The sequence below is a fragment of the Pseudophryne corroboree genome, chromosome 3 (genome assembly GCF_028390025.1).
Source record: "Pseudophryne corroboree isolate aPseCor3 chromosome 3, aPseCor3.hap2, whole genome shotgun sequence".
Taxonomy (NCBI): domain Eukaryota; kingdom Metazoa; phylum Chordata; class Amphibia; order Anura; family Myobatrachidae; genus Pseudophryne; species Pseudophryne corroboree.
Genome location: NC_086446.1, coordinates 35,562,707 through 35,576,082, shown reverse-complemented (window position 1 = coordinate 35,576,082; position 13,376 = coordinate 35,562,707). Strand labels below are relative to the sequence as shown.

Below are 13,376 nucleotides of genomic sequence, written 5' to 3'. Positions count from 1 at the left end.
TACAGTCATTACCCAGATACATCCCCTGGTGTTACTGTATAATGTCCCATTCCCAGCAGTCACCTCTCCAGTCATCACCCAGACATATCCCCTGGTGTTACTGTATAATGTCCCATTCCCAGCAGTCACCTCTCCAGTCATCACCCAAACACATCCCTTAGTGTTACTGTATAATGTCCAATTCCCAACAGTCACCTCTTCAGTCATCACCCAGACACATCCCCTGGTGTTACTGTATAATGTCCCATTTCCAACAGTCACCTCTCCAGTCATCCCCCAGATACGTCCCCTGGTGTCACTGTATAATGCCCCATTCCCAGCAGTCACCTCTCCAGTCATCACCCAGACACGTCCCCTGGTGTTACTGTATAATGTCCCATTCCCAGCAGTCACCTCTCTAGTCATCACTCAGACACATCCCCTGGTGTTACTGTATAATGCCCCATTCCCAGCAGTCACCTCTCCAGTCATCACCCAGACACATCCCCTGGTGTTACTGTATAATGACCCATTCCCAGCAGTCACCTCTCCAGTCATCACCCAGACACGTCCCTTGGTGTTACTGTATAATGTCCCATTCCCAGCAGTGACCTCTCCAGTCAGCAGCTGAATGATCTTGTTGGTGAGTTCCAGGATCTTCTGGTCATTGTGTCTCTCATGTATCAGTGAGTAAGGTGGAGGCACCGTGATGGAGGCACAGCTGGAAAGTGTCTTCTTCACTACTGCATAATCCTGTGTATTTAGACAACATAGAAAAATTAATTAAAAATATTTCTGCAGGATCCATAGGGATACCATGGGGTTGTAGGAGGCAGAGGACCAGGCACCAAAAACTTGAGGCTTTCAGCTCCCAGAATACACTGGTCCCTCTCCTCTATACCTCGCCTCCAGCCAGAGGCCTAGTCAGTATTCCGCATACTGTGAACAAGCTTAGGAAAGCGAAACGTACGTCACTTCCGCCTCGGGCTGGCTCCGACTTCCGGTTTTCACGGACGCCGGTGGTCACGATCTCTCCCCACCGGGATTTAACGCCGCTGGACCACCACTGTATACGTAAAGTATACATAACGGTTTTTCCACTCCACTTTACACTATTGTATCCACAGAGTATCTTTTTCTGCATTTTCTTTATAGTAGAAGGCTTACTCTTTTCAGCAGCCGGGATGCCCTGTGTTGTCTCTGTAATCAACAGTAGACATCAGGGCTCCTAGTGCAGCATTAAGGAAAATCAGTAGCTGACTCCTTTATGTGGTTTTTCTAGCAAATTTTATAGGTGTGTACATATATGAAATCCATTGAATTATAAATAGCTGGATCTGCAATTTTCTATGTTAGATATGCGTCTCTGTAAACATAGGTTTTTGCAGTAATTTTGTGTATATACGGATTAATTTTGGTTGGATTTTGAAATTCCATATGTGTGGGGATTTATACATGTGAATGCATTTGGTACATAGCAATTGTGCACCCACCAGTTGGAATAGTAGATCCGGAAATTCCACATGCATATATAAATATTTAGTGCATATTAAACTGTGATCTAGTGGGCACTGACTAGTAGGATTTGTAAGTCAGCTCGACCTGAAATTTCCTATGTGGGATGTATGTTCTTCATAAAATAGAGATTTGGTAGCAAGTATGAATATATAGAACAATTCATTTATTTAACATTTGGATTATTTTGAAGAGAACCAATTCATATTTGATATACCCTGTGGATACCACTGGGTTTTTTATCCAACCAAGATCCAGTGGTGCAGTGGTGTGGAATAACAGCAAGATAAAATAAAGGGATTAAGTATAAGTGTTCGATTATAATAACCATAACGATACAGTGGTGTGGAGTAAGAGTATATTTATACAGTGGTGTTGGTCTAAATTTATGTGAATAAGCTATATGTAAGGTGTCCTGCTCACATATATAATTGCGAGGGGACAAGCACATCATCTGTTCTATTTTAAAATAATTTTTTTTGAACAGACCATAATAAAAAGGAGTACATACAAACTCCAACAAAAAATTTTTTTTTTTTTTTTTTTTTTCATTTTCACTTATTGCACAAAACGGAGTACATATAAACTCCAAAAACTATATTTTGATAATTTTTTTATTTATTGCTAATTTCGGTGGAGGAGATAAAGTGATCATATCCCTAAAGTACACCTATTGGTAGATATATTTATATCAGGGATACCCGGGCACGGATAATGATATAGAGATTATCGCTTGAGATTCGGCAAATTTTCATGCCTGATATGACTAAATCATAATAAAGCCTAGAATCTTTAATAGTGATCAATAAAGAATTAATTTTAATTATAATATATATTTCATAAAGCGCGCCCCAGAAAAAGATACGGTCTTCTTTTTCTCTAGTTTTCTCTGCAGCAGCAGAGAGGACTGTTTTTTTTCTCAGTATTCCGCATAACCCAGGGGGTAATTCAGACCTGATTGCTAGGGTGCATTTTTTTGCAGCACTGCGATCAGATAGTCACCGCCTACAGGGGGAGTGTATAAGGTATGTGCAGATGTGCGTTCACTTTTGTAGCTGAGCTGCACAAACATCAGTTCTACGATACCTATTCCCACAGAATTCTCATTCAAGGATTCTGATGGCAGAAGAGTGGAGACTTCTTTAAAGTCCATTTTTCGCATGCGGGTGCCATTACACACCCAGCGATGGCTTCGAGTTGGGTAGCCTTAGCTATCGAGGCCTGGGAAAGTGCTTGAGGATACCCTCCCTTCAGATGCTTCCAGATAACAGGTGGCGCACATCTCACATATTAAGGAAGCGTCCTCTTACCTGGGTGAAGCAGCCCTGGATAAAGGTGTTTTGGCTTCTAAAGTGTCTGCATGATCAGTGGCAGCTCGTTGGGGACTCCGAGTCTAAAAAGGCACTTGAATCTATTACTTTCACAGGAGATATTTTTTTGGCGCTGAGTTGGTCAAGATAGTCTCCACTGTGTCAGCTTCATAGGCTACCTTCAGCTGCTGCCCCAAGGACCAGGACATCAACCATTTTGCCTCAGGGGAAGGCTAGGGGTCAGTCCTTTCGTAAACAGACCAGCTCTTTTAAGGCCAAGCCTTGCTCCAAGCAGCCATGGACTGGCAGACAACCAGCTGCAAAGGGAGCCCAGAAAGAGGATAAGTCCTCTGCCTGACATGAAGGGCCTTCCCCTGGGGAATCCCAGGGTGGGAGGCCAACTTCTTCAGTTTGCAGATACCTGGCATCAGAATACCACAGATACATGGGTACAAGAAGTGGTCTCCCATGGATACGCTTTCTCTTTTCAGAGATATCCTCCTCAACAGTTCTTCTGTACGGGTCTTCCAGCAAATACCATCAAGGACAGGCCATTCATGTCCTTTTACAAACAGGAGTTATAATGCCAGTGCCCCCACTACAACAACGGACAGGCTTTTACTCCACACTGTTCCCGGTCCGGAAACAAAAGGGCTCTTTTCAACCCATACTAAACCTCAAGGCACTCAACAAATTTATAGGAGTGCCCAAGTTTTGCATGGAAACGCTCCATTCCATTGTCCTGGCATTGGAACCTAGGGACTTTATGGCAGGACTAGGTCTGTATACCTTCCTAAGGTGGTCTCCAAATTTCATATCAATGAAGAGATTGTGGCTCCAGCAATTCATTCTCCAAACTCTTCCACAAGTGATGTATTGTTGGGTGTGGTGCGAACAGTTCAGATGTATGTGGAGCAATCTAAGACTATCCGTAAATCTGAAGCTCTTTTTGTTTTGTACGGTTTTCCCAGGAAAGGTTGGCCTGCTAACATCCAGACTTTAACATACAGTACATGGAAGCTGATCTCCCTAGTCCATAGAGTGCTCAAGACTCATTCCACTCAGCCTGTGGGGACTTCGTGGATAGCTAGTCATGGAGCACCTGCCGAACAGTTGTGCCGAGTGTCCACGTGGTCCTCAGTCTACACCTTTCTCAAGTTCTACTCTTTTGATACAGTCACCTCTACGGATGCTGCCTTTGGGCGATGAGTTTTTCATGCTCACCGATGTCCCCACCCTTAGGGGAAACAGCTTTGGGACATCCCCATGGTATCCCTGTGGGTCCATATGGACCCTGAAGAAGAAAAATAAGATTTTAAACCTACCGGTAAATCTTTTTCTCCTAGTCCGTAGAGGAGGCTGGGGACTCCGTAAGGACCATGGGGTATAGACGGGCTCCACAGGAGACCTGGGCACTCTAAAAGACTTTAGATGGATGTGCGCTGGCTCCTCCCTCTATGCCCCTCCTCCAGACCTCAGTTAGAGAACTGTGCCCTGAGGAGACTGACAGTACGAGGAAAGGATTTTTGTTAATCTAAGGGCAAGATTCATACCAGCCCACACCATCCACACCGTATAACCTGGAATATACGCTACCAGTTAACGGTATGAACAAAACAGCATCAGCCAAAGACTGATCTCAACTGAAACATAACCCTTATGTAAGCAATGACTATGTACAAGTCTTGCAGAAATATGTCCGCACTGGGACGGGCGCCCAGCATCCTCTACAGACTAGGAGAAAAAGATTTACCGGTAGGTTTAAAATCTTAATTTTCTCTTACATCCTAGAGGATGCTGGGGACTCCATAAGGACCATGGGGATTATACCAAAGCTCCAGACCGGGCGGGAGAGTGCGGATGACTCTGCAGCACCAATTGAGGAAACGCGAGGTCCTCATCAGCCAGGGTATCAAACTTATAGAACTTTGCAAAAGTGTTTGAACCCGACCAAGTAGCTGCTCGGCAAAGCTGTAAAGCCAAGACGCCTCGGGCAGCCGCCCAAGAAGAGCCCACCTTCCTAGTGGAATGGGCCTTTACCGAATTTGGTAACGCCAATCCAGCTGTAGAATGAGCCTGCTGAATCGTGTTACAGATCCAGCGAACAATAGTCTGCTTCGAAGCAGGAGCGCCAACTTTGTTGGCTGCATACAGGACAAACAGTGCTTCCGTTTTCCTAACCCGAGCCATCCTGGCTACATAAATTTTTAAGGCCCTGACTACATCCAGGGACTTGGAGTCCTCCAAGTCACCCGTAGCCACAGGCACCACAATAGGTTGGTTCATATGAAATGAAGAAACCACCTTAGGCAAAAATTGAGGACGAGTCCCCAACTCTGCTCTATCCACATGGAAAATCAAATAGGGACTCTTGTGAGACAAGGCCGCCAATTCGGACACCCGCCTTGCAGATGCCAAGGCCAATAACATGACCACCTTCCAAGTGAGACATTTTAATTCAACCGTTTGAAGAGGTTCAAACCAGTGTGATTTAAGGAACTGTAACACCACGTTAAGGTCCCATGGTGCCACTGGGGGTACAAAAGGAGGCTGGATGTTCAGCACTCCCTTTACAAAAGTCTGGACTTCTGGGAGAGAAGCCAATTCCTTCTGAAAGAATATAGATAGGGCCGAAATCTGTACCTTAATGGAGCCTAACTTCAGGCCCATATCCACTCCTGTCTGTAGAAAGTGCAGAAAAAGGCCCAGATGGAAATCTTCCGTAGGAGCATTCTTGGCTTCACACCAAGATACATACTTCCTCCAGATATGGTGATAATGTTTCCCGTCACCTCCTTCCTAGCCTTTATCAGAGTAGGGATGACTTCCTCCGGAATACCTTTCCCAGCTAGGATTCGGTGTTCAACCATCATGCCGTCTAACGTAACCGCGGTAAGTCTTGGAACACTCAGGGCCCCTGCTGCAACAGGTCCTCCCTGAGAGGAAGAGGCCACGGATCTTCTGTGAGTGTGACAGGACGGTCCCGTACAAAAGCACTCGCCGCTTTCGCGTCCCGTTGGCTGCGCACAGAATGGAAGGTCAAGTCACACGAGGCCTGACCACATAGGGGATTCCCGCTTACCGTCAGTAACCGCCTGTTACTGAATCCACCCACTGCGTTGTGGGCGGGTTTATGCTGCCACCACCAAACTCCTAACCTGCCGTGGCGTTTGGAACCACCGTTCTGCTCTGTATGTGCCGACGCACTGCCTTACCACACCTGTGTGGTGCTGACGAATCCCCACTAGCCACTTGCTAGGCCTCTACCGGTAGCTGGCGGAAGGCGGAACTTTGAGACGTTAGGTGCTTCCCTGGACAGCCGGAGGACGGGGCTATGGTTGGCATAACCTTGTAGGTCACAAGATGAAGCAATCTTCTTGAGGAAATGATGTTTTATTTGCTCAATAGTTCTAAAGAGAACTCTTCCCTATTGCTAGGGGCAACAGCATACAGCAAGATGTTCCAGCAGAATAAGATGGCACAACTACTACACTGGAGGCACGCAGGCCTCCTTTTTATGTCAATTTTCCACACAGTACCACAGGGGGGTCATGTCCTCCCTGTCTTCTCCAACCAATCAGGTTATTGCACAAAATATAAATAAATTACATTTTACAAGGATATAAGTGCAATAAAACAATATCCTCCTTCCTGTCACCCAGACGCTTGGAATCAGATTGACATTCACTATTGATAAATTTATCACATAGCTTCAAAATACAAAATGTTTCTGTCCCATTCACATCTCCAGGCAAGCCCAGATCCCCCGTGATTAGCACCTCTCTCTAAGGAACTTACATATCAAAAGGTATTGTCACTCACACCTCTCTGCTAGGACAGGGCCATTAGCATGCCACTTCCTACTGACAGGAGATGATTATTCAGACATCTATAGTAAGTGCATTTTCCCCCTTAAGATACAGCTGACCATATCTTGAATATAAAATAGATACAGTTAAACATACATTCCTGAAATTGTGCATAGAGCACTACATATGACATGTTAAAACACATCATTAAACAAACTTTTAAACAGTCCGCGCCCAGCGCCGTAAGTACGTTTAACAGTGACACCAAGCGCCCATTGTCCCTTAACATGGCGCCGGGCACGAGGGTTAACACCTTCAGTGCCGCAGCCGCCATTACACGTGTGGCTGGTTGGTCTCTCCAGCCACAGTGAGCATTTCCTGAAGATCTGAATACCAGACCCTTCGAGGCCAATCTGGAACAATGAGTATTGTCTGCACTCCTTTTCGTCTTATGATTCTCAATATTTTTGAGATGAGAGGAAGAGGAGGGAACACATAGACCGACCGAAACACCCATGGTGTCACCAGGGCATCTACCGCTACTGCCTGAGGGTCCCTTGACCTGGCACAATACCTCCGAAGCTTCTTGTTGAGGCGTGACGCCATTGTTATGATTCCTGTACTCCAGACCGGAGGAGATCTTATGGCAGAGGTCTGAGTACAGGGAAAATAAGCTGGTTGTGGGAGCAGGAGAGCCTAGTAACCCCTGGCACCCTAACTCCGTTGTCTCGCCCGTGTTATCAGAAATCCCCTGCGAGACTATGGTTGCTTGAGCCCATGGCAGCCGCGTTCGAAGGGCGGATTATGTCTGCCCAACCCCGATGCCCCCGCAGGTCTTAAAGGGAGACAAGGGGAAGTCCGAGACAGGGTGATAACAAGGGGCCCTCTGACTAAGCAACCAGGCCAGGGGTTACAAGCTAACTAACTTAAACCAAAGGTATGTGCGGACTAGCCGCCAGGGAAAAGGACAACCAAAGATCCCCTGATCCGTTACTCCTATCCAGCACCGCTGGATACCAGAGTGGATCTGTGGGAGCGGAATCCTCCGCAAAAGCTCCAGAACACAAGTAAACTAAATAATAAACAGTAAGCGGACAAGCCGCAACACACGGCTGAGCCGCGACTCACGAACACCACAAGATGTTAAAGGTGCTCGGTCAGACTCCAGGAACAGATGACAAACTTCCGAGTACAGGATCTCTGAGGACAGGAACAACCGGATAGAGCAGGACTGGAAACTCTCTGTAGCAGACACAGGCAAACAGGAAGCTATCACCGGCGTCTGTAAGGAGTCCTGAGGGTGCCTTTATTCAGGAACCCTCCAATCAAAATCCAGACAGGGTAATCAACTGAAATGCCGTGCAGCTTGCATGCTGCATGGCCAGCACACCATGAGGTAATCAGGACAGACCCAGCAACGGGGAACGCGGCTGAATGTGGCGTCTAGCGTTGCCAGGGAGCCGGCGGCTGTACGCGCACGGCGTCCCTGGTTGCTAGGCGCCGGGCCGCACCGACGAGCGGACCCCGGCGCCTAACAGTACCCCCCCCTTGAGGAGGGGTCAAGGAACCCCTAAAGCCGGGTTTCTGAGGAAATTCTCGAAAAAATGCCCTTTTGAGCCTCGGGGCATGAAGATCCTCATCCAGGACCCAAGACCTTTCCTCTGGCCCATAACCTCTCCAATGTACCAAAAAATAAAGCCGACCCCGGGACAACTTGGAATCGAGAACCTTCTCCACCAAGAACTCCTGCTGACCCTGTACATTTATTGGTGATCTCCCCTGAGATATTTTACGAGGAAATCTACTGGACGAAACATATGGTTTCAGTAATGAGCAATGGAAGGTATTTCCGATCCGTAAAGTTTTTGGTAAACGTAACCGGAAAGCAACTGGATTGACTTTTTTGATAATGAGAAATGGTCCAATAAATCTAGGACCCAATCTGGCTGAGGTTTGTCGAAGTTTAATGTTGCGAGTCGACAACCACACCCTGTCTCCTACTTTAAAAGTGCACGGCCGCCGGAGCCTGTCAGAAAATCTTTTTTCCCGGAATGCTGCTTTTCTGAGAGCCAAGTGCACTTTTTTCCAAATAAGTTTAAGATGAGAGGTCAGGGCCAGAGAGGAGACAGAGGAATGTTGAAAAAATGAATTAGCTCTGGGGTGAAAACCAAAAACTGCAAAAAATGGAGACACATTGGTGGAGGAATGACAGGCATTATTATAAGCAAACTCCGCCAATGGAAGAAACTCAGACCAGTCATTTTGGAGTTTGGCCGAGTACAAACGCAAATATTGTTTTAGAGATTGGTTAACTCGCTCAGTCTGCCCATTGGATTGGGGATGATAACCGGACGTTAAAGATAATTTCATCTTTAACGAAGCACAAAAAGACTTCCAAAATTGTGCAATGAATTGTGGACCCCTATCAGAAACAATATCAGTGGGTAAGCCATGGAGTCTGAAAACATGGCGGAGGAACAAGACTGCCAATCCCTGGGCAGATGGCAATCGGGGAAGAGCAATGAAATGGGCCATTTTGCTAAAACGATCCACTACCACCCATATGACTCGGCATCCGGCTGACAGAGGGAGGTCCACCACAAAATCCATGGAGATATGCGACCATGGCCTAAGGGGAACATTCAAGGGCATAAGTTGACCTATAGGCAAAGAACGGGGAACTTTATGCTGTGCACAGACCTGACAAGAAAAAACAAACTCTTTAATGTCTTTGGAAAGACCAGGCCACCATACTGAGCGGGAGACTAATTCCAAAGTCTTAGCGATTCCCGGATGCCCGGCAACCTTGCTATCATGAAACTCCGCCAAAACAGTAGCTCTCAAAAACTCAGGGACAAAAAGACGACCAGCAGGAGTATTTCCAGGAGCTTGATGTTGAAGCAGCTTTAACTGGGTAAACACATCCTGTGTGAGGCCTGCCCGAATGACTGAAGACGGAAGTATGGGAGTAACAGGACTATTGTCTTGAACTGGAAGAAAACTGCGTGACAGGGCATCTGCCTTAGTATTCTTGGAACCTGGCCTGAAGGTGATAATGAATTTGAAACGAGTAAAAAATAAAGCCCAACGAGCCTGCCGGGCATTCAGTCGTTTAGCAGATTCAATGTATTGAAGATTTTTGTGATCAGTCAAAACTGAAATGGTATGGGTCGCTCCTTCAAGCCAATGCCTCCACTCCTCGAAAGCCCATTTAATAGCCAGCAATTCCCGGTTACCAACATCGTAGTTGGATTCTGCAGATGAGAATTTCCTGGACATAAAGGCACAAGGATGTAATTCAAGGGAATCTGGATCCTTCTGAGAAAGGATAGCCCCAACTCCAACCTCCGAGGCATCAACCTCAACAATGAAAGGCAATTCTGGGTTGGGATGTCTAAGGACAGGGGCTGAGACAAAGGCTTGTTTCAAGGCCTGAAAAGATAACTCAGCTTCACATGACCAATTGGTAGGATCTGCTCCCTTCTTAGTAAGTGCCACAATGGGAGCAACTAGGTCAGAGAAAGAGTGAATAAATCTTCTATAGTAGTTCGCAAACCCTAAAAAGCGCTGAATTGCTTTTAAGTTGGTGGGTTGCGCCCAACTAAGGATGGCTTGGAGCTTCTTTGGTTCCATACGGAATCCCCGAGGGGAAATAATGTACCCTAAAAAGGATACCTCCGTGACATGAAATTCACACTTCTCCAGTTTGGCATATAGGTGATTTTCACGTAATTTCTTTAGCACCTGACGCACCTGGGTAACATGTTGTTCTACAGAGTCAGAATATATCAAAATATCGTCTAAGTAGACTACAACGAATCTTCCAAGAAATTCACGGAGCACATCATTAATGAGATCCTGGAAAACTGCCGGAGCGTTTGACAGGCCGAATGGCATAACCAGATACTCATAGTGGCCTGATTGAGTACTGAATGCCGTTTTCCACTCATCCCCTGACTTGATTCCGATGAGGTTATATGCTCCTCTAAGGTCAATCTTAGAAAAAATCACAGCCGAACGTAGCTGATCAAAGAGGACAGAGATCAGCGGCAGAGGGTAAGTATTCTTTACTGAGATTTTATTCAAAGCTCTAAAGTCAATGCAGGGTCTGAGTGAACCATCCTTCTTCTCTACGAAGAAGAAACCTGCACTTAAAGGGGATTTAGATGGCCTGATAAAACCTTTCCCAAGGCTTTCTTTCACATACTCATTCATGGCCACAGTTTCAGGACCAGACAATGCATATAACCTTCCTTTAGGCAACGTGGCACCAGGAATTAGCTCAATGGCACAATCGTAAGGCCTATGGGGAGGCAGAATATCCGCATTGCCCTTGGAAAACACGTCAACAAAATCCTGATATTCCTCAGGAATGGGTGCAGGAACGGCGGCAGCTACTCGGATAGGAAGCGTAATACATTCTTTATTACAGATGGTACCCCATTGTAAGATCTCCCCCGACTGCCAATCAATGATGGGATTATGAAAGGCCAGCCAAGGGTGACCCAGAACCACAGGAACTGCTGGACAATGAGTAAGGAAAAACTCAATCTTTTCAGAATGCAGGGCTCCCACCGAGAGTAAAACAGGAGGTGTACCTAGAGAAATAACCCCATTGGACAAGGGACTCCCATCTAAACCATGCATGGTGACACACCTACCCAAGGTTAACTGAGGAATACCTAAGGCCTTGGCCCATGTTAAATCCATAAAGTTCCCTGCAGCTCCACTGTCCACAAAAGCAGAGACCGAGGAACAGAGGCTGCCAAAGGAAACTTTAGCAGGAACTAACAGTGAGTTATTTGAGGACATGAGTTGCAGACCAAAGTGAACCCCCTCACAATTCACTTGGTCAGGAAGTTTCCCGATTTGTTCGGACAACTACGGGCAAAATGTCCCTTACCTCCACAGTATAAACAAAGACCAGAATTTTGCCTCCTGGTTCTTTCTTCAGGAGACAGTTTGGAGAGACCTATCTGCATAGGCTCCTCCATGTCTACAGGAATGGAAAGCACACAAGGAGTAGACCCGACAGATGCCCCTTTTTCAGCCCTCCGCTCTCTGAGCCGACGATCTATCTTAATAGAGAGCTCCATGAGTTTATCGAGAGTCTCAGGAGCGGGATACTGAAGGAGACTGTCTTTTATAGATTCAGATAAGCCGAGGCGAAACTGACTGCGCAGAGCTGGGTCATTCCATCCACAGTCGTTCGACCAACGGCGAAACTCCGTACAATAATTCTCTGCGGGATTCCTACCCTGTCTAAGAGCACGCAACTGACTCTCAGCGGACGCCTCTCTATCAGGGTCGTCATACAATAGCCCTAAAGATTTTAAAAAGGCGTCTACAGACGATAAGGCCGGATCGTCTGTCTTTAAACCAAAAGCCCAGGTCTGAGGATCCCCCTGAAGCAGAGAAATAATAATTCCAACCCGCTGAGCCTCCGTACCTGAGGAGACTGGTCTTAAACGAAAATAAAGTTTACAAGACTCTTTAAAATTAAAAAACTGTTTTCTATCCCCAGAAAAACGGTCAGGCAGATGCATTTTTGGTTCAGGGATGACCCTCGGGGAAGTCCGTAACAGATCTTCCTGTGACCTCACCCGGAGGGACAGATCCTGAACCATCTGAGTAAGTTCTTGAATCTGACTAACTAGAAGCTGGCCAGGATTTGGCCCAATACCGGCGGGATTCATGAGGCCGACAAAATCTCCCAACTGAATAAGTGAAAAAATTAACTCCTGTTAATTAAAAATTTTTCTTTTGTCTGGCCGGTGATAATGTTATGATTCCTGTACTCCAGACCGGAGGAGATCTTATGGCAGAGGTCTGAGTACAGGGAAAATAAGCTGGTTGTGGGAGCAGGAGAGCCTAGTAACCCCTGGCACCCTAACTCCGTTGTCTCGCCCGTGTTATCAGAAATCCCCTGCGAGACTATGGTTGCTTGAGCCCATGGCAGCCGCGTTCGAAGGGCGGATTATGTCTGCCCAACCCCGATGCCCCCGCAGGTCTTAAAGGGAGACAAGGGGAAGTCCGAGACAGGGTGATAACAAGGGGCCCTCTGACTAAGCAACCAGGCCAGGGGTTACAAGCTAACTAACTTAAACCAAAGGTATGTGCGGACTAGCCGCCAGGGAAAAGGACAACCAAAGATCCCCTGATCCGTTACTCCTATCCAGCACCGCTGGATACCAGAGTGGATCTGTGGGAGCGGAATCCTCCGCAAAAGCTCCAGAACACAAGTAAACTAAATAATAAACAGTAAGCGGACAAGCCGCAACACACGGCTGAGCCGCGACTCACGAACACCACAAGATGTTAAAGGTGCTCGGTCAGACTCCAGGAACAGATGACAAACTTCCGAGTACAGGATCTCTGAGGACAGGAACAACCGGATAGAGCAGGACTGGAAACTCTCTGTAGCAGACACAGGCAAACAGGAAGCTATCACCGGCGTCTGTAAGGAGTCCTGAGGGTGCCTTTATTCAGGAACCCTCCAATCAAAATCCAGACAGGGTAATCAACTGAAATGCCGTGCAGCTTGCATGCTGCACGGCCAGCACACCATGAGGTAATCAGGACAGACCCAGCAACGGGGAACGCGGCTGAACGTGGCGTCCCCGTTGCTAAGGTCAGAGCGGCTCCGTGCGCCCGGCGTCTAGCGTTGCCAGGGAGCCGGCGGCTGTACGCGCACAGCGTCCCTGGTTGCTAGGCGCCGGGCCGCACCGACGAGCGGACCCCGGCGCCTAACAGCCATCATGTC

The 13,376-nt window shown here is 47.0% G+C and overlaps 1 protein-coding gene across 1 annotated transcript in view; it reads right to left on the bottom strand.

Annotated features, from left to right (window-relative positions):
- LOC135057115 (oocyte zinc finger protein XlCOF7.1-like) overlaps nt 1-13,376 on the bottom strand; it is a 101,646-nt gene that overhangs the window by 71,937 nt on the left and 16,333 nt on the right. Inside the window, exon 3 of the mRNA XM_063963014.1 lies at nt 526-732. Coding sequence (XP_063819084.1) covers nt 526-732 — 207 coding nt within the window. The remainder of the gene's footprint in view (nt 1-525; nt 733-13,376) is intronic.